The sequence below is a fragment of the Sitophilus oryzae genome, unplaced genomic scaffold, assembly GCF_002938485.1.
Source record: "Sitophilus oryzae breed Bouriz unplaced genomic scaffold, Soryzae_2.0 scaffold_1062_pilon_pilon, whole genome shotgun sequence".
NCBI lineage: Eukaryota > Metazoa > Arthropoda > Insecta > Coleoptera > Curculionidae > Sitophilus > Sitophilus oryzae.
The window spans coordinates 355961-379101 of record NW_022145685.1 but is presented as its reverse complement, the minus strand read 5'-3'; the positions used below and the strand labels follow the sequence as shown (position 1 = coordinate 379101).

Here is a 23141-nt window from a genome sequence, read left to right as displayed (position 1 = left end):
TTATGTTTGGTATTAGCTACATACTTGACCAGATCTGGTTCTGCTTCTAAAAAACCTTTTCATTAAATTTATTTTATTTTGAAATTTACTCTTTTTAATTTTCCCTTAAAATCTTGATTGGCTTATCTCACAAAATAATGTAAATCATTTTTTTTCAGATCAACAAAGTAATACAGAAAATCACCCAGAAGATGAAGAGCACCCGAAGCTTAAAAAAGGAAAATGCAAATGGTTTAACGTAGCCAAAGGATGGGGATTTATTACACCCAATGACGGAAGCCAAGATGTCTTTGTTCATCAGGTGAGATATTGTTAATTTTGTTATTTTATATTACGTGTCAATAAGTGTGTCCAAGATCTAATCGACTTCGTGTTGTAAATAATGTACCATCACATGTTATTCTTTTCCTCTGTTCCTTTTTTCGAATAATAAAATTAATAATACTTAAGAATTTTCCAACAGTGGCGGATTAATATTAAAAGGCTATGGTGACCATGTTGTTTTAGAAACTGTCAAACGTGTTATTTGTTTCTTGAGAAAAATCCTATGGGTATTTCACCACTTGCACTGGTAAGAAATTCTATAAAATACAATTGTTATTTTTTGTACACCCCGCTGCGTTAATCCAACAGTGACCATACCAGAGAGACTTGTGAGCGGTGGTTTACTAATAAAACAAATTTGCCTAACGGACAAAAAAATGTTACGGGAAGTATATCTCTTCCCGTCGTCGGAAGCAAAGAAACACAAAGAAGAAAAAAACTATTTAACATATATAACTGCGACTATTTAAGAACACTTTTTTGATACAGGTACGTCTTTAAAAACCGTTGACGTTCTGTTAAAATGACATTATATCAAGTTAAACTTCAAAATTAACAATTACTCATCACCATTATCATCATTTTCAGCTTATCTTTACAACCATTTCAAATTATGGTGTAGCCTTCCTCATATATACTCTCTTTGCAGTTGGGCCCATTGTTGTCTATTGTTATCTATGCGGCCTCAAGTTATCCCTGCCAATTTCTTAATATCATAGTCCCATCTCAGGTTCGGTCTTCCTCTAGGTCTCTTAATTCCTCGTGGGTACCTTGATGTAATTTTAGTGATCATTCTGTTATCCGTTCTTCTTGCCAGGTGTCCTGCCCATTGTCATTTGAGGGATTTGACTCTGTGGACGGGTCTTTTTGGACCGTAAAAGAATAAAGTGGATACGACCCACTTTATTCTTTTACGATCTCTCTTGGTTATTCCCAGCATATTTCGTTTCATTGAATTTAGTGCAACCTGCAGTTACCTTATGATATTATGTAAGTATCAAGCATATATATATATAGGTCATGACTGGTAGTACACATTGGTCAAATGTTTTCTTCTTTAGATAGAGTAGCAGTTTAGATTTGAAATATGATCTTTCACGTTTCATTCCTCGTATTACTATTCCTGTATATTAGTTGTCCTAAATATACATATTCTTCTACTATTTCCAGTGTTTTTTTTCTTGGATGTACTTAAACTGCCGTTAAATGGTAGTTTACTAAAATGACGTTAATAGGTATGACGTCGTTGATGAGACGCACTTGACGGCTTTATGAAATATAGGAATTTTATAAGGACTAACCAACGCTATCCACCCCACCAAATAACCAACATCGACGAATGTTCCGACGAATCTGTGGAAGGGATTGTTTCGGAAAGTAATGGACCAGTGCATGGGCAAGAAGGGACCGATTCATTGCTGGAACTGCGGACAGGTAGGACACGTGCGAAGCCGTTGTAAGGAGAAGAACGAAGAACCGGCTTCGTCGAGGTCGGAAAACTACTAAGGGTCGAAATGAAGGGGCACACGTCGACCTGTACCCAACATGCCCCAACGAAAACTGCTCAAGTCGCCTCGCTACAACACAAATTCAACAGCATGTTTGTGGATGGTTTTGTTGATGGAGAGTTCCGGACTATGCTGTTGGATACAGGAGCGACGAAAACTATTATCAGACCGGACATTCTTAAAACATCGAAGAAGGTTAAAACAACACAATGGCGACTACGTACTGCTACGGGGGGCTCTGCTGCTGTCCATGGAGAAGTAAACCTTAATTTTGTTATTGGGAGCACCAGTTTTGAACATCCAGTGGTAGTAGCAGATATCGAAGATGAACTTATTCTCGGAATGGACATCATGGCCACTAGAGGTTTTGAACTAAACTTCAAACAGGGAATTTTGAAAATAAATGAAGAAGAAGTGGTTCTACATCGAAAATGTGAGGAGACGCTTCGCGTGGTGGTAGCAGAAGATGTTTCGATCCCTGAGCGCTGTGAGATATTTTTGGATGGTTGCCTGGAAGATAAAATGAATAATGGGAGTATTATTCTGTTGGAGCCAAGGAACCATGACAGCGAAATAGGACGGGGGATCGCTGTTGGAAAAGCCCTGCTACGAGCGAAGAAAACTGTACCGGCGAGAGTAATGAACACAAATTATTATTCTGTATCCTTGAAGAAGGGAACCCTTTTAGGGTACTGTTGTTCGGCTCCTCAGTCATTCGAAGCGTGGAAGCCTCCAAAGTTTCGACTCCACTATGCGGCCTCAAGTTATCCCTGCCAATTTCCTAATATCATAGTCCCATCTCAGGTTTGGTCTTCCTCTAGGTCTCTTAATTCCTCGTGGGTACCTTGATGTAATTTTAGTGATCATTCTGTTATCCGCTCTTCTTTGCCAGGTGTCCTGCCCATTGTCATTTGAGGGATTTGACTCTGTGGACGGGTTTTAGACCATAAAAGAATAAAGTGGATACGACCCACTTTATTCTTTTACGGTCTCTCTTGGTTATTCCCAGCATATTTCGTTTGATTGAATTTAATGCAACCTGCAGTTACCATATGTACATATGGTTGTACATATCGTTTTTTCTTTCCGCTAGTTCGTTGTTCATTACTACTTTAGTTTTTGCTAAATTAATTTTGAGACCCACTTTATAGCTGGCTGTATCTAGTTCATTAATTTGTGCTTGTAGTTCTTCAGGACTATTAGCAATTCGGACTATGTCATCAGCAAATCTTAGATGAGTTAAGATATTCTCCATCTCTTTTAATCTTTTGTTAGTCCAATCCAGTTGACGGAAGATTTATTCTAATGTAGCTGTAAACAGTTTTGGGGATATCGCGTCCCCTGTCGCACTCCTTTGCCAGTTGGAAACTCTGGGGTTGTTTTATAAATCATTACTCTTGCTATGGGTTCTTTTTATATATTGGCGAGAGTTTCTATATAAGGCATATCAATACCTTGTTTCGCTAGAGCTTCTATTATTGCCTGAGGATCAGGGGTGGATGAGGAAGTGGAAACCGGCCCGGGAAAAACAGGCAACCAGCCCAAATCCACAAAAACAAAATGACCATAACGAAGAAACATATTTTATTTATCAATATATAAGTAACGGTGCTTTTCGCTCGTGCGAAAAAGCTTTTCAATGCCCCCCGGTTGCATCTTTGTAAAGGACTGTGAATTTTTTCTACGTGTTTTTAACTGAATGAACCGCCGCGCCGTCGCCATTAAAACTGCAGCATTTTTAGGTTATTATATAGTTCTTATCACGAAACTTTTTCTCTATACTTTTCTACATTTGGCATCTTGTATGATAATGCCATAAGTCAAACGTTACAGTCCATAAAAAATGTTACAATCCATAATAAGAATATTTGGATTATCGAGACATATTAATATTTTATTATCTAATATAGTTTAAACCTTAATTAATTCTTCTCTGCTGTCTCAGTAATTTTTAGCAAACTCATTTTAGCAACATTTTAAACAACAATTTAGACTTGGCTTTTAGTTCTCAGACTTGGCTTTTAGTCCGTTCCTAATTCAAACCAAGCATAGATATGTTTTCTCCGTTAATGGCAGAGTTCGCGTCAAATTCGTGCTCGAAAAATATTGCACTGAGGCCCCCAGTTGTCAATCTACGCTATCGTATTCTTAGTATACATTTAGATCGAGACTATTTAAATTTACCTAATGCTATTCATTCTTTTTTCTGATGCCAGTCAGTCATATTTATTAGTTATTAATAAAAGAATAGTGGGAAAAACTATACAGGGTGAGCCATAAATAAGTGCAAATGTTTTCAGGGGTGGTATATTTCGACCCCAGGAACACGTCTACCAGCCCAGAAAATATTTGCACTTATAGACTCACCTTGTATAATAAAAATGTTCAAACCGAACAAACAACAGATGATTATTAAAATTATAAGTGTCCCAGAGAAAGACATTTTACAATAGTTATCTTCATGCCAATTGATTAGTTAGTCATGGAATCACTAATGATCTTACGTAACTTTAGTTAGACGCTTAACCATTTAATTTTTGCTAATCCAATCTTTTTTTGAGCCCTGATCGAGACCGTCCCACCAGCCCATCTTTGCACCGGCCCACCGGGAATTTTCCCGTTTTCCCATATGGCCCATCCACCCCTGCTGAGGATTTATCGAGTCGAAAGCCTTCTCAAAGTCTACAAAGGCTATAGCTAGTGGAAGTTTGTACTCTTTTGTTCGGCTGATAGCAATTACTACTTGATAACAATAACATAATGAGTTAAAATCAAAAATCCATAACGTTCTGTGTATGATTAATTTTTATTAGTTTTTAATTTTTACTTATGTTATATTTATTTATGTTACGTTTATTAAAATCAAAGAAACCATAACCATACACTACTAACCTCCACAGATTGTGAAACTTTTTACTAACAACTTTTAAAGAAAAATTGAGGGATTTATCAGTCTATTTCTTTGAAGGTAGAATGTTTGGACTGGACCGACACAAGTGATACTTGTTTTGAAAGTTGAAGTCTGACGGAACCTACCATCCTATCAAGTGGTGTTCTTCTCCCTTCCCCTTCAAATTGGGATATTTGTACCTAACGATGTATTGGACCATAAAAACCGTGTCTTCGTTTGACGAATCTCTTGTTATTTAGTCTCAGTTCTCAGTAACGCCATGGAAGAATCACTCCTCTAGGCAGAATATCTACAGTCATATTGCGTCACTGCAGGGTATCGGTAAAGATATATATCTCAATATTAAAAAAATAATAATTAGAAGCATAGATACATTACACATGTTATTTAAAAAATATGCAAATTATGGCACCAAAAAGTAGTTCGTGATTTATTAAAGATCAATTTATATTCACCGTATAAAATATTTACTCAAGGTAGCAATTAGTTTAAGTAGAATTTAAATATATCTTTACATAGAAACATTTTCAGAAGTTTTTACTAAGTTTTGGATGTACATATTAAGTACAAGGAAAATTTAATTCAGCTAAACTATCTACTAATTTACCAAATTAATTTCTAATTATTATTCTCCATTTAATTATATCTCTAAGGGTGGCTACAACGAAGTCCCGTAATGCTGCTGTTAAAACAAAACAATAATTGGTTTTTATATATAAAAACCAGATGTTATGTTTTAACAGCAGGATTACGGGACGTCGTTACAGCCACCTTAAGTCAATAATATTGTCATGTAGAAAACACTTATCACTAAATAAGATTTACTAAGTAAAAAAAATATTTTTCCATATTCAACAAATATTTTCAATAATATTTCTCCTTATTGTAATTTCAGTGGTTTTTATTGGATTGTCTAATTTGCGATGTGATTATAGCTATTTATGTAACTAGTACCTAAAATGATGTTTTTTAGGACGAATCATTACTGTTTGCGGACGAGGCGTTAGCCGAGTCCGAAATAGTAGATGAGTCCTAAAAAACATAATTTAGGTACGTGTTACATACACTATTTTTTGTCATACGCTTTTTACAGTTTTTTAGAACGCATATTTGCAAATTTTCCATATTTGAAATTATAATGTTTGAAAAAGTTGGCTTATAAATTCATATCTTAGTAACGAGTTTGTTTATTTCATCGCATTTTGACATGTCATTCGAAATTTGTCACAAAATCACACAAATTCATCAACAATTTTAAAATGTTCCAAAATCCCGAACATATTGCTAATAAGGCCAAAGAAATCGTGTTGGATTTACTTCCTGTGAAGTCTCGTGCCATTTACCAGAAAGAATATGATGTTTTTAATGAATGGAAAGACAAAAATGGCGTATTCGTTGTAAATGAAGATGTATTGCTAAATTATTTCCACGAAAAGTAAGTACCTAGGTACCTATTTAAAAGAGGCTTTTAAATTAAAATATTCTTAAATTACAGTCACAAACATTCAAACCATCGTCAATTTGGTCGAAATATTCCATGCTGAGAGCAGTGTTAAGTGTTAAAGGAGATATTTATATTGACAAATTTCCAAAACTTATTGCTTTTTTGAAGAGAATTCGGTTGGTTACGAGCCTAAAAAGTCTAAGGTTTGTCCATAAAAGAGATCGGTGATTTTTTGGCCACGGCTAGTGATGAAACTTATTTACTTACTAAGGTAAGTTTGCGATAATGATTTTTAAATATATAGATGGTTTCTTATTCCATTGTATTTGATTTTTAGGTAGCTCTTGTCATTGGCCTTTGTGGAGCATGTAGAAGAGAAGAATTGTACTCTACGAGTGCAAGACATATAGAAAAAGACAACAGCTGCCTTTTAGTTACCCTTGCGGATACAAAAACTAATATCAAAAGAGTGTTTCCGGTGGTGAACGAAGGGAACGTTGTCAATCCAGTTGAGTTGTATAGAAAATATGCTTGTCTTAGGCCAAAAAATGTACCACATGATTATGTCTTCATCTCTTATCGTAAAGGAAAATGCACCGTGCAACGAGTCGGCATTCATTCATTTGGGAAGATGCCATCGATTGTAGCAGCATTTTTAAAGTTGTCGAACCCAAACGAATATACAGGTCATTGTTTCCGACGTAGTTCTGCTACTCTTGCTGCAGATGCAGATGTGGATTTTACATCGCTGAAACGCCTAGGAGGTTGGAGGTAAAAATTTTAATATTTTCCGATCTTGTTCTAAACAACAATAATTATTTAGGTCGTCCACAGTGGCCGAAGGTTACATAGAAGAATCTATTGAGAAAAAGAAGAAAGTTTGCAAACTGCTAATGGGGGAAAAGAAAATCGCGACCACTTCCACGGATGTATTACCAAGTACATCATCGTTCGCATTTACTCCACCTCATCAGAAAGTAAATTTACCTGCCAATGGAGGAGTCGTTTCGATTGCAGATGCAAGTTTTCAAAATGCACAAAATTGTTCATTTCATTTTTATTTTTCCAAATAACTTAGCTTTTGATATTGTTAGTATTTAATAATTTAAAAATCAAATACAATGGAATAAGAAACCATCTATATATTTTAAAAATCATTATCGCAAACTTACCTTAGTAAGTAAATAAGTTTCATCACTAGCCGTGGCCAAAAAATCACCGATCTCTTTATGGACAAAACCTTAGACTTTTTAGGCTCGTAACCAACCGAATTCCTCTTCAAAAAAGCAATAAGTTTTGGAAATTTGTCAATATAAATATCTTCTTTTTAACACTTAACACTGCTCTCAGCATGGAATATTTCGACCAAATTGACGATGGTTTGAATGTTTGTGACTGTAATTTAAGAATATTTTAATTTAAAAGCCTCTTTAAATAGGTACCTAGGTACTTACTTTAAACAAATAACTTAGCTTTTGATATTGTTAGTATTTAATAATTTAATTATAAATATATGTATAATTTTATGTGATTTTGTGACAAATTTCGAATGACAAAATAAAACAACCAAATAACGAATTTAGACATTTTAGTCCATAAAGGTTGCCATGACGACCTTTACGGCCTAGGCCGAAAAAGAAACATTTTACGGACTGAAATGAGTCCGTAAAATAGCTGTTTTTGGGAGCGTATGACAAAAAATAATTTTACTTCATATCTATATTACGGTTAAGGTCCGATGTCCAGTTATTGTCGACATTACCCGGTTAATCTCGAGAATAACACACAACAAAACAACCAAACCCAGACATTAACCGTTAATGTCGACATTAACCGGACATCGGACTTTAATCGTAACACCTACAACAGCCAATAATTCTAAAAATCGAAGATTTCCAATTTGGCTTCTTAATTAGAATTTATAAAGGGTTTACACCAGTGGCGTAGCTATTAGAGGGCAGTTCAGTGCATTGCACCGGGGCCCCACAGGAACTTGGGGCCCCGCAGAGCCCTTCAAAAAAAATATTTAATAAAAAATATAAATTATTTTGGTTTTGTTCTTCAGTCAGGGGCCCCCAAAAATATATCGCACCGAGGCCTCCAGTTGTCAAGTTATGCCACTGGTTTACCCATGTGGTAATTAGAATTCCGCCACCTCTATTATGGCACAATTTGCGGTAGCTTACCCTCTTGCTTCAGTTCTTCACCCTACGTGAAGATATGGTAACATCAAGTATTGATTCCCTTTACTTTCTCGGACTAAGTTTTCGAAACTGCGCCATATATGAGGCTTCAGGCAGGTTGTGGTTCACTAGGATTTTGACTTGGTCTGTCCATCTCTTAGGTGACCTACTACGTGATGGCCTTTCCTCTGCCTACCCGTCCACCATCAGTCTCTCCGTTGAGGTGGCACTCCTAGAAATTTGGCCAAAGTATCGCAGGATTGGCTGATGTAATTTTGTGACCAGGCGTGTCTTAATTTTTAGTTCTTCAATAATGGAAATATTTGTTCGATGAGACGTCCACGGTATTCGCAGCAGCCGTCAATATACGATTATTCTTTGTTTATCGCTTTCCTTTAGTGTCCAGGTTTCACAGCCATACAGCTATATGGTGAAAACAAGTGAGTTCGCAATGCGCAATTGGTTGTGTGACTGCAATAACCTTCCATATTTTAATAAATCTAGCTTTGTTGTTGCATTCCTCACCCATTGCCACTCTGCGCCTAATTTCAGTCTCGCATTTTTAAGAGTTTGCTAACATGGAAGCTACGTAATTGAACTGGCCCACAATCTCGTATCCAGCCCACAGTTCGGACAACAGGCTGGTTGTTACAGAGGCGATCCACAATCATCGTCTTGGTTTTTCATGTGTTTAGTTCCAACGCATATTCTTCACTAATAGAGCACAGTGCAACCATGACTTCCTGCAACTCTTCTTTGCTGGCGGCTATGGTTGGTTGGTTGGTTGAAGTGGCGAATGCGACCGCTTGATGAACTCCAATTAGCAGAATTGCCGTTTTGATACCACTCACTCTGAGACTCTATCCTTAGGGATGGAAAAGTTTGACCTTCCGGTATGCTCTTCCCGGCAACATCTTCAAGATTTACAAAGCTGTAACCATCAATCAACCACCGAGACGGTTACGGATCCTATACAAAGCCGGACAGCCGCACAGGAAATGCAGGACAATAGTCAAAAAAAAGTACGACGAGTGGCAAGTACATTTAAAAACATTTAAAAACATTTAAAGCATTTACTACTTGCCACTCGTCGTACCTTTTTTTGACTATTTTGGAGGATGAATTAATGGGGGATTGTGGATGAGTTCAGCGCCGACATGGCTGCTTGGCTGTCAGTGATTATTGCAGTTTCCCTCCCATAAGGTGTCTCCTCAACCTCGCTCAACCATTCGAAGGCCTTCCAAATGGCAAGTATCTCTGCTTGGAAAAGACTTGATCTATCCGGAAGCCGGTAAGACCTTGCGATGTCAAGACCCTTCGATAACACCCCCGAACCTACACCTGAATCCATCTTCGATCCGTCAGTAAACAGCGCAATATCAAATTCCTTTAGTAGTTTGTCAGTCTCCCACTTCTTTCTGGTCGGAATTCTGACTAGAAAGTTCTTTCCAAGTTCCAACCTAGGTGTCAGATGATCCAGCAATAATATCCTTCGGTAATCTTCCAAAAATACTGCTGTAACCGTAGAATTTCTCCGTCCAGCAACCAGTTTCTCCGAGCCTGATTGCACTACTAGAGGCCAGATTTTTAATATGAAGATCTAATGGGAGGAGATGAAGAAGCACATTTAGAACATGTGTGGGAGTCGATCTCAACGCTCCTCTAATGCGCACACAAGCACTCCTCTGTACTTTTCCAAGCTTGGAAATATTGGTTGTCTTCTCCAAAGCTGGCCACCATACCAGGCGATCCATATGTAAGGATTGGTCGCACTATAGCAATGTATATCCACTTAGCCATACTCGGTTGGAGTCCCCACTTTTTACCTATCTTTTTTTAAACGTGTAGAGGACAACGCAGGACTTTTTTTTATTTCTTCTACGTTGGTTCTTACATAAATACTTAGCCTTGGATGATAATGTCAGCGTACCTAGTACCGATGAGTCTTGGTATCGCGAAAACAGGCACCTTAGATTTAGAAAAGGAAACTTCAGAATTAGAGGAAATATTTGAAAACGCTGAAAAAGTGTAACAAAAATCTATAACATTCTTCACAGATAATTAAGCTATAGTTTCTAAGGTTCACAAAAATGTCACTGTGGTTGAAGTCGTGACTATAGGTTTTTCTAGATTTTACACTTTGCATAAAACTAATTATAAAATAAACATTAAATAATATAAAACAAAAACACACACCTAAAACGCAAAAGTTCAAATTTGTCAAACAAAAAAAAACTCAAATAAAACCATCAAAAAATTGTTTCTTCTCCCTCACTCCTTTTCTAATGTTTCTAAAAATAAAAATATTTTTGATCTGGGATACATGAATGTAACCTCTGTATTTTAGGTCTAAATAAAATAAGCTCTACTTTTCAGAAACCTTCCTTTGACCAGCCAGATGAAAACTGTTTGTGTTATTTTTAGAGCGTCATTCAAATGGGAGGATTCCGTTCTTTGGGCGACGACGAGGAAGTCGAATACGCGTGCAAATCGTCCGAAAAAGGTCTAGAAGCGGTAAAAGTAACCGGTCCAGGGGGCGCTGACTGTAAAGGATCGAACAGAAAGCTGGCCTCAAAGAAGCGCTATCGGAAAATAAGGTAAACAATAATTTTCAAAAACATTAATAATACTAATATTTATTTAATAAATAATAAAAATATATACAGGGTAGCTCGTTACTCAGAGAAAGTCCAATACAGAACTGCAAGTCAGTTTAAAATTAACTTAAATCATAAGTCTTTGACTTAAATCATTTTACTTCATAAAAAAGTTCATATAAAAGTAATTTTCGTATAGACTTAAATCAATATAATTTAATTGAAGTCGTTTTTATGACATATCTACAGGATGAGTTTTCTACGATGTTCTCTATGAGTATCTCGGAAACTACTGGAGATAGAGAGTCGCTTAAATGGGGAAAGAATTGCAGTTTTGTGAGGTCATAAATATGCGCTTTTCAGATTTTTTAAAAAGTTCATGGCTTACTAGATATTTCGAAAAAAACTAAATTTGACTATTTTATAAATTGTCCCTAATTCCATTATAATCTATTTTAGACAAAAAATTTTCAGATAAAAGTTGTAGATAATCACATCCTAAATGAGATTGCGTCCTCCGTTTTTTTTTCTATAGCATGTCATTTTTGACATATCAGACAATCATATGTTTTTTTAATGGAAACCATAGTTGGCCATGACAACATAAAAAGCGCCATTTTTTAAGCGTTTCAGCGATATAAGCTATAATATGTTTTTATTTTTGAAAAATTACTGAGTTATAGCCAATTCTTATAATTTTAAAACAATTTCACTTAGTTAGCCATGGAAACAAGTTCAATCGTCGTTGCCTTCAGAAATGCAAAACTGTCACATCCAAACTTTGTAAATTAAAATAAACAAAAATTGTAAATATAATTTTTTAAATGAAGAAAAGCATGTAGGATTATTGGTTCAACTTTTCTTGGTCATACATTTTCGAGGATACGTTGACCGCTGAACGTTACTTACGTCTTTTAGAGAACGGTTTTAAAGACATGTTAGAAAAGTTAAATTTAGATAGTCGCGCATCAATCGAGTGATTCCAACACAACTTTCATTATGACACCCCCCACCCCATAATGACAGAAATGTTAAAAATTATTTATATCATACTTATGCAAACTCAGGGATCCGAAGAGGTGGACCAATTGCATGGGCCTCCTCGATGAATTAAGAGATGCACTCGAAGAGAGAGACAGGGGAGAATATTTTCTAAAATAAATTAAAGTGTATGGGTTGGTGATATTATTGTTTCAAGTTTTAGTTTGCGTAATGTAACATTTATTGTAAAGAACCGTTTAATAATATATTCTATCTTTTTATAAGTTATAAATCAAAACAGAATAAGAATACCATGCCAAATAAGTAAAATTAGTCAAGAAAGATAAGAATTGGCTATAACTCACTATACCATTTCCTTATTTCACTTATATTATTGTACAAATTATTTATTTATTTGTATTATTAGGTAAAAATATTCTAACCTAACCTAACCGACATAAAATGTCCTGCCGTATCAGACATGGCTTCATCCAAGCTCATTAGCTTTAAGATGCCTATTCAGCTTACAATGCCCTATTAGTAGACCCACCCCACTACAGCTGTGACTGTAATGGGTTGTTCTGTACAGAAACATCGGCATATAGTACCATATTTAAATTTGAAACACTGCTGAATATTTTGATTTCAAACGATTCATCGCGGTGCGGCCATGTTATTTATACTAAGTAATAAAAAATTAATTTTGAGTAAATAATATTTATTATATTTTGGTTAAAAACAGGATAAGTAAAAAGGATCAGTTAAATTTTGTTAATAACTACTACAATGTTTTCCAAAACACCCAGGATAACATAATAAATCCATGAACCAACTCACAGTATCTTATACAGAGTTCTTTATATGACGTGGTCAGGAACAATTCAATGCGTTATCTCAATTTTTTAAATGCAACACATATTTTTTACATGTAGAATTAAAAAACGTTGTTTGTATTTAAAGTGCTCAAAAATGTTTAACCTTTTTGCAGATATTGGCGGATTATTACATCTAGTTATAATAAATACAGGGTGTTTCAAAAAACATGTGCCATCCCTACCTAACCGTATATTATTTATTATACAAAATATAAATACTTTGTCCAATCATAAAATTATATATTTTAAGTATTAGCATGATAATTTTCAGTTTTTTTCAAAATAGGCTTTATATATACATGGTTGGTAGTAAAGACTGGATTACTATACAGGGTGTCCCAGAAATAAGTGCAAGTATTTTAAGGGGTGGTAGATCTCGATAAAAGAAACATATTTTCTCTTTTTTAAGTCCGAAATAACGGAGTTATTTTACTTTGAAAATTTCCAAAAATAGCTATTTTTGTAACAAGTTGCGAAATGAATGTGATTTAAGCACGGGACGCAAAATCGTCCAACGAGGCGAAAGCCGAGTTGGACAATGCGTCGAGTGCTTAAAACACTCTTTTCGCAACGAATTTCATATAAGATTTTTTGTGAAAGCAGATAATTTGAGATTTTCATGCTATTATTATTATTTATTCTTAAACATTTTTTAAAATGTTCTGGTAATCGGTTTCTAAGGCATTGTTTATGCATTGTTTAATGACAAAGTTCTATCAGGTTCAAACGTCGCCGTATTTCCTACAAAGTTTTGTGAAAAAATGAATGATAATGACGAGTCTTTGGATATTCAACAAGCTGCTGAAACTGCACTATCCACGTTAGTTCCCGAGAAGTCGAAAATCTTATACGAGACCACCTACAACAACTTTGAAACCTGGGTCAAAGAAAAACATGTTCAGAATATTTCCGGAAGTTATCCACTACCTTAAAGCCGTCAACTCTGTGGAGTAAATATTTGATGCTCCGCACCATGATTTACCTAAACAGAAACGTAGATATTAGCAAATTCACTAACCTTATTGCATTTTTAAGAAAAGCTTCCGGATATCAGACAAAGAAATCAAAAGTATTTACAAAACTGGAAATAGAACGACAAAGAATTCCTGTTAGCTAAAGTTTTCTTAATCGTTGGAGATTTGGAGCATATAGGAGGGAAGAAATCGCGTTTTTGACCGATGCCATTAAAGATTATCAGTCATTTATTACTGTACCGTGAAGATTCCGAATACAAAAAGTCATTTTCCAAGAGTGTTTACGATTACTGAGAGACCAATAGATGGTATCAATTTCTTGCATGTTTTTCGTAAGTACGCAAAACTTCGACCACTCAATGTGACACATCAGCGATTTTTCTTGACGTATCGAAAAAATCAATGGTGTACCATGTAGTTGGAATCAATACAATTGGAGGTATGCCAAAAAAGATAGCGGAATTTCTTGAACTCTCCAACGCCATTGAATACACTGGTCATTGTTTCCGGCGCAGCTCTGCGACAGTGCTGGCAGATTCAGGAGCGGACATAACAGTTTTAAAGCGACATGGAGGTTGGCGATCAAGCTTGGTTGCTGAAGGTTACATTGAACATTCAATTGAACAGAAAACCGAAATAGCAAAAATAATCATGGGACAGAAAGATAAGCCAAATAAGAAATTAAAAGCAGTTCACGTAGAAGCAGAAGCTACCAGCATTGCCAGTACAAGAAATTTACTTACTCAGACTCCTACAACTTGTATTTCTCTTAGAGACGAAAAGTTGGATGCCTCTTGTATTCACTTTAGTAATTTAAATAATTGTACCTTTAAGATTTATAATAAATAAATATTTTCATTGTTTCTGACGTTTCATTTTTTACTTTTAGGCACTAGTGCCTAAACAAGTGACACTTTGAGATACTAGTGCCTAAAAGATGGTCATTTCGAATCTCAAATAAATATCAAAAAGTGTCAATTTCGAATGAATTTTCAATTTTTTTTTTCGCGGAAAAAACACATAGGCGTGTTTCTGGGTTTGAACTATACTACCAGTTAAAATACTTGCACTTATTTCTGGGACACCCTGTTTAATAGTCTATCCGCAACAAATCCCTATTTGCTGCAATTTAATTTATTTCTAATTTTTCAGGTGTTACAACTGTGGAGAATTTTCGAATCACATAGCGGCAAAATGTACGTTGGGACCTTTACCCAAAAGATGCCATAACTGTAAAAGTGAGGAGCATCTAATCGCCGATTGTCCCACAAAACCAGAAAGACCTTCAAATACCGAAAATAAAGGTACCAGTCTAGTATAACACTAAACTAAGCAGCAATTTTTAAATACAACTTATTTACATTAATAGCTTTTAGTTGACATGGTTCAAACAATTTTTATTACAAATTTATTACCCGCATATAGCATATGATCGAAAAAACAGCGTCAGCGATGTTATGAAATGAAGATCGCTGATATTTTATATAAAAAAATATATGGGGATTGTCATCGACCGTCATTTTCAAGCCAACTGAACGTTTTTTTTCGTACACAAACGTTTCGGCCAATGATATATGTACCCTAAATGTTCTATAAGTTAAATTAAATAAACACAATGGAAGTCCGAATTTTTTTTAGTATAAATAATAAATATAGTTGATATTTCGCTAGGGTAATTGATGGACAAACTTCATTTCCATTAGTCTTTTGAATTTTATGAGCCGACAATACCAACAGGTATGGTAGGCTATTAAGATCGGCCAAAAATAAGTTTTTTTAATTTCACTCAAAATGAGTTATTTAGGTCATAAATGACCTAAATACAAAATAGTTTCATGGTGTCTGTCTGTACGTCTGTCTGTAACCCGGTAACTCAAAAACCGCTGAACCGATTTTAACCAAATTTGGCACAAAAATACTGTGGCACCCGAGAATCTGGCCATTATTTTTGGTGGGGTTGGGGGGTTGGTAAGGGGGTATGGGAGAGAGCTAAAAATTTTAAAAAATAGTAACTCCAAAGTTACAGTAGATAGCGAAACGCGGTTTTCAATTTAAGATTAGGAATAATTTTTGCAACAAAATTTGTAATAACATCAAAATCAGTCAAAGTCGCAGTTTTTGAGATAATTGAAACTAAAAGAACTGCCTACCAACTTTCTATTAACATATTTTGGTATGGGCGACTATACATGTCTCCTGGCCAATTTTTTTTATTTCTGCTCGTGCAGGTCTCGGGTTCTTCTTCTTCACTTAAAACTCTTTTCCGGAATGTTACTGCGAGGTGTCCAGTATTGGTACTTAGTATTCTTTTTTTTTTGGTTATACTTCGTTTTTGTTCGTTTTTTAATAATGTCACGGTGTTTTTTGCACTAGTGTAAAAAAATTGAGTTTTAATACAGCAGATAATGTAAAAATTGCTACTTTTCGCACGATCGTAGAAAAAAGTCATTTTTACTCCGAATAGAACATGCTATTTTTTTCAAATGTCACAAATAATATAAAAATATTTAAAATTAAAACCGTATGATCGAACAGAAACGGCGTCCAGTTCTTATAAATGACGATCGATGACATTCCCCATATAATTTCACATATAAAATGACAGCGATCATATCCCTCGCTGAGTGTGCGAACACAGTGCAAGCAGGTTTGCCGCTTTCTGGTAGCCAGCGCCAATCTGGGCACCTATTCTTGACATCGTTCGCAACTTTGCGTATACGCATCATCTGTATTGTTTTATACAGGGTATCCCAGATATAAGTGCAAGTATTTGAAGGGGTGGTAGATCTCGATAAAAGAAACATATTTTCTCTTTGTCGTTTTTCAAATACGTCCAAAATAACGGAGTTATTTTACTTTGAAAATTTCCAAAAAAATGATTTTTGCTAAAATTTTGAGAACCACTTGATCCTTTCTGGATTTTTTTTCTTGTAAATTTATTCTACTACCTATGTTGCCATATTATCAAGAAATTATCTTTTTTTAATAAAAAATAAAAAAAAATCCAAAAAAAATTTCAAAAAATTCGAAAAAAAACTCATAGGCGTGTTTCTGGGGTTGAAATATACTACGACCCAAGTAGCATCTATCTGACTTCGAACTAAATCTGACCTGAAGCGACGTCAGACTTTGTGCAAATGTAGTCGCTTTCCTATTAAAAGCGACGTCGTTGGATCCGAGTGGGTAAATCCAACGATCTGTCGACGTACAAAATAACAACGTACCATTTTTATTAATTTCTCAACGTCGTTCCCACGTTGGCTTGCACGACGTACATATACTTGAACTAGCCCGACGTCTACCCGTTGTCCGAATACTATACGTCTCACTGATAATCCCTAAAGTAACGTCCAATTATATTTTGGTGTATTTTATGTTCATATTTATAACCTAATTTACATATATCTATTTACGTCCGTAAATACAGCTCATTAAGTAGCATTTGCGGCCTAATGAACATCATGAACATAACCTAATAAAAAGTTTTTGTAAACAAACTTATGCCTAAAAAAACACTAAAAAGGCATTTAGACATTCACCTATATTTTACAGAAAGAGGTGGAGGCTTTTGCAAAATTGTAATAGTAGTAGTGATGTCTTGCCTCCACCCACGAATGCTTTTTATCCGGAAGAGATGCTGCACTACACTGGTGCATCTTAATTTCATTTTTTAGCTTAGGAAACCAGCAGACCCCATCCTCCGCCCACATGTGAGGTTCCAATTCTTTTAAATTTTGTATATATACTATCTTAAAAAAAGTGGCTGCCCATTTTTTTAAGGAGAAAACAAAAACTAAGATATAGTTGCACAAATCCACAAATCACTGATACGCAAAGTGAGGTTACATGGCGTACGTTGGAATTATATACGTCATAATACGATTGCCGGTCGTCCGGTTTGATGACTTCGGTCGCGTGAGACGACTAATGTTGGAGACCCGGTCGGAATTGGTATATTGGTAGTTCATATTAAGTCGGACACAGAAATCCGCCATTCTTAACAAGTATCCGATTGTCAGCCATTTTAAAATCTGTTCTGTAAGTTTTTTGTTTTTAAAATTTATATTCACATTCTCATTTCTAGTAGAATAATATTGATAAGGTTGAGTTTGGGGGGAACCACAGTACAGTTTTATGATTAAACCAGCTAGAAAATAAAAAAAATATTTTGCGAGTTACTTTTTTATAGATATTTTTATTCCATAAATCTACCTAATTTTGAAGGCGCTCGTTGTTTTCCGGAGTATTTTAATCAGATATAGGTATCAAAAAAGTGACTTCCGTTGACAAAAATGATGTCTGGATTAATGATGTAGAATTATTATAATATGAAATTAGGCAGGCACTTATAGTTATATTCAAGGAGTGATTATGAATCCATTTGTAATTAGGTAGTTTGGTTAGGTTTTTATGGTAGCGAATATGAAACCATGAAACTAAACGTAACGTAAGTGCTTAGCGACAAATTTTAAGTGACTAAAATCCAACGTAATATGACGTTGGTAATTGGTAGAATTACATTCCCTATTAGGTCAGATACCGACGTCGAGGCGACCCCATTGAGGTGCAAATAAGGGTCGTCAGGCGGTCGAACCGACGTTGGTACCCGACGTCGGGTTTATTGAACGCGACGTATACCCGACGTTAGATAACTTCCAAATGCTACTTGGGCAGTTAAAATACTTGCACTTATTTCTGGGACACCCTGTATATGAGTACAAAGTAGCTCCGCGCCGCCTCGCGCTTATAGCCTTGAAAAATTAATGCGTGTTATCAAATCGGCTAGTTCACAGTGAAAGCAGGTAGGCACCTTCAACCAGCGTTCATCGGCGTTCTCGCTTTTACCGGAACGAAATTTTATTTATTTCTGCTTTTGCAGGCGCCGACGGCGCACAGAGGGTATTAAGAATTAAAAGTTGGCCAAAATTATGTTTTATGATTTTTTTGCTTTTTTGCTAGTAATATTAATTATTAGAGGAGAGGGTGCTAATATGGAACCCCATTTTGTTTTTCCTACACAATATTTTTTCCTCTGCTCTGAAACCCTTTCCACCGATCAAATTATTAGAGGAGAGGGTGCATTCTGTGCAAAACCAAGCAATTGGATGAGGATGCTAGAACAAGAAAGTAATTTGTATATTATAGACGATATTTGAGCGAGGATGGGTGTTATAGGGTAAAGACTATTTCGTTTAAGAATCTATTTTAATCAATGTTTTTTTTGGCAGTGGCAAATATTGGCAAGATTTTTGTACATATTCCAAAGCTGGAGACTTTAAGCACTGAACGGATACTAATTTCCATGCGGAATATTGCCGAATAGTCTTACACCTTATAAAAATGCCTCTGATTTTTTAAATATAAAACATTATAAAGAAATAGAATAGAAGGAAACGTTTCAAAATAAAAATATGGCATAAAACAGGACTTGCCAGCTGGCTCTGTATCCATCATGACAGTTATTATAAACAATTTGTAAAAAGCACTACAAACAATTCCACTATTTTATAATCTTAGAAATTTTCAGAATACACTCAAGATAATTCATACTTATAATTGAAATATATTATTTATTTGATAGTCAACTTACGACTTAAAAAAGCTAATAAACGCGCTTACATTTAGTATTTATAGATTTGTATTCAGTTAAGATAAAAAATGAAAATAAAAATATTTCACTTTTGGCCAGGTTTATAGACCAAATACCCCTAGGTGCGGGGCCGGCGCGGCGGGAGCGGCGTTTGGATATGGTTAGGTTAGGTTAGGTTAGTTAATCAGGTAAATTTCCTCTTAATTAACTACTTCCGAACCCTGCTCGCATCTCCGAAAAAGCTATATAACAATACACGGCATATACGCAAAGTTACGCATCACGTGTATTGTTATATGGCTTTTTCGGCGATGCGAGATGTGAGCGATATGTGGTCAAGAGTAGGTCCCCAGAGACGGCGCTGGTTGCCGGAAAGCAGAAACCTGCCTGCACTATGTTCGTACCCTGACGCCGACTTTTCGATCAGTAACTAACTTTCGAGTAAGTAATTATATATCGAGAAACTACGGTTACGTTCATTAATTTGACACTTTATATCAGTTTAATATTCGTACTTTTGTGCTTAGGTGTAAAAGTTTGGCTTTACTTCTATGCCTAGTCGTTAAAATAACTTTTTTATATTGTGAATCGCGTTGCAAAAATTAATACTTGTGTGACGTTTGGAAAAAATATTATAGGAGTGCAGGGTAAATAATAAAAGGATCGTTTTTTTTAATTATTATTTATTTAAAGATGGGACGTAAATACAAAATGTAAAAAAAAGTTTTGCATACTAGTCTTGGTATTGCGTCAATCTTGCACTGGTCAGTCTTGGTTTTGGTGGCTTGGAGAATCGCTCTTGGTCTTACTTTTTGGGCAAGACCAAGACCAGTCTCTCTCATCACTAAACCTGTATTAATCAATACCAATTTGATAAAAATATATGTTTTTTAAGTTTTTATATACAGTGTGGTCCGAACTGTATTCCGGAAACTTAGACAGCATATTATGCAGATAAAAATAAGTAAAAAAGTTTCTATAAATGTATGTCCTAAATGCTTAGTTTTGGAGATACAAGGTGTACAAATTTCATTTTTATTTCGATTTTTTTCAAATAATTTCTGAAGCCAATATGACTGCTACTTGTAGAGGGCGCCACCTACATATTTGTTAACTGGTTTGAAGAGTAATACTTTTTCGTCAGTACCTGTATAAAACTATTGAGTAAAAAAAAATACATTTACGACGTTTTTTACTTAAAAAAAGTCTCTTGGTAAAAATCGTTACGAGTAATGGTTCTCGAGATATTTGGAATCGAAATTATCAATACCTGCCGTCATTAACATAAATTAAACATGTTTACTAAATAGTTATTACGCTGAAATCATAAATTAGAAATGTTTTTGTGCCAAAAATTCAACAGAAACTGTTTATCATATTTTTTTCGAAGAAAAATTTATGTTAATTTAAAAAAATAATTTATCATTTCAGTCAAATAACTATCTACTCAACATGTTTATTTTTTGTCAATAATGACATGTATTGACTCTTTCTATTCTAAATATCTTGGGAACGGTTTTTACCAAGAGGCTTTTTTCCGTAAAAAATCACGGTGATATATATTTTTCACTTAGTAGTTTTATACAGGAACGGACGAAAAGCTATTACTCTTCAAACCAGTTAAAAATATGTAGGAGGCGCACTCTACAAGCAGGTGGCGTATCGACATCAAAATCAAATTTCCCATGTCAAAAAACTTCCAGACACAATTTTCATCGAAATATTGACGTTACTTCAAAAATTATTTGAAAACAAATCGAAATAAAAATAAAACTTCTACACCCTGTATCTCCGAAAATAAGCATTAGTGATGTAAAAATTCTAAGTAATCGTTAAAAAGTTTCAATTCTAAGTAATCGTTAACAATTTCAAAGTTTTAAATTCAAAGCAAGGTTAAACTTAACCTTGCTTTGAATTTAAAACTTTGAAATTGTTTTGTTTACTAGGTATTTTAAAACTAAAGGGCTAAAGTGCTTATTTCCAGTGCTTTATTGTTCAACGTCTGCCAATGGGTTTAGGACAACAAGCAACAAATTCTCTTAGAAGGGCTAAGTCGTCATCTGCTGTAAACCTAAGACTCTTTATAGGTTCTTTAGTATTGGAAGAGGTGGAATCCATATTTTGGGCCATATTTATTTAATTAAAACTAATCCCAGCTACTTAAATATCAAATTACCTAATAAAACTAAAGCAATAATTCAAAACAATTTAAACATAACCTAAAATAAAGGATCTCGTCGGCCGGCTCCGGTTGTAGAGATAGATGATACCCGCACATGCCCATTTGAGCAATTTTTAAACGTTATCAGAGGTTATTTAGAAAGAGCGCTTGGTGTAATCGATCCGCAAATTACGTCAGGCGGTAACGTTATTAGCGGGTGTTGCGTTGACTCGCGCATATCGTACGCGTAAATACCGGATGACGCTATTGGGTTTTCCGATATCTCTCTAATAACTGTGCCGGTCAGGCGCTGTGCACAATTTTAGAAGCCATAAGTGGGCGTGCTATGTGCGCAAACTAGTCACCTAACTAGTGCCCGATTCCGAAAATTGGAACCACGAAAAACAATAAAGAAAAAACAAAGATTATAATCTGTATAATCTGTGATATAAGTAACTAAAGTTTACATCACTAATAAGCATTTTAGAACATACATTTATACGAACTTTTTTACTTATTTTTAGCTGCAAGATATGCTGCCGAAGTTTCCGGAATACAGTTCGGACCACCCTGTAGATATAGATACTAACATTATTTTCTATTTTATTTTTCAGACCCAGAACCAATGGAAAAATCACCATAATATTGTATAAGCCATCAACAGACGTCTTTGTATAAAATTATTTCTCGTGCTATTTTTGGTCAGTTTACTCAGTTCAAGCAAATACGTATGGTATAAAGTACGTATATTATGATATACAGTGTATGTATAGTATTACTCGTAATTACTTGGTCGAAATTAAGTTATAATGTATGAAATTTGGATGACCAATGAAACGTTTCAATCACCAAAGAGCTTAATTATTGCTTAATTACGTTTTATTGTAGATTTTAAATTATAACTTTAAAAAAAATGTTAACAAAACTGAACATGTTTATATGTACGGGGTGGCCCAGGCTTTCCAAAAAGCTCTATATTAAATTGGTTTGTGATTTTCATTTCATTTTTTTTTACGTAATCTGGGGGTAAGGGTAACGCACATTTTGAAAATATTTTTAACAACATACAGGGTGATTCAAACATATTTTCAAACTAAAGTTGTATATTTTTGTATATTTCCAATTAGAATACTTTATATTATTTAGCTCATTACGTAAAAAAAATAAAATGAAAATCACAAACCAGAATCTTAATATAGAGCTTTTTTTGGAAGTCTGGGTCACCCTGTATATGCTACAGTTATATTAAATTGTAAATATCTCTAAAGAAGACAAAAATATTTTTGTTACGAATTTAAATTTAAATATTAAAGGCGTCTTACTACATCTCGGAAATGTTAATAATTAATGCCTAATTTTAATACATACAGTTTTCTATCTATTTATCGGTTGCAGATAGTGTTTAAAAGTTGTTGTTCTAATTTTCACAATGGATTCTAACAACTCCCACAAACAAATATATTTATACAATAACAGTTAACTATTCACAATATAGTTGTACTATAATATCACATCTCAATTCAATTAACTAAGATTCAATGACTTTTATAGGCATTATTTTCTTATAAATATATTTTCACTTGAGACACTCTT

At 34.8% G+C, this 23141-nt stretch overlaps 1 protein-coding gene across 1 annotated transcript in view; it reads left to right on the top strand.

The window, feature by feature from the left end:
* The window catches only part of LOC115878000 (protein lin-28 homolog), a 55594-nt gene extending 32945 nt beyond the window's left edge, over positions 1 to 22649 (top strand). The window contains exons 2-5 of the mRNA XM_030894355.1: positions 159 to 301; positions 10795 to 10967; positions 14950 to 15101; positions 22163 to 22649. Coding sequence (XP_030750215.1) covers positions 159 to 301; positions 10795 to 10967; positions 14950 to 15101; positions 22163 to 22191 — 497 coding nt within the window. The 3' untranslated portion in view covers positions 22192 to 22649. The remainder of the gene's footprint in view (positions 1 to 158; positions 302 to 10794; positions 10968 to 14949; positions 15102 to 22162) is intronic.
* Positions 22650 to 23141: the final 492 nt, after the last annotated feature.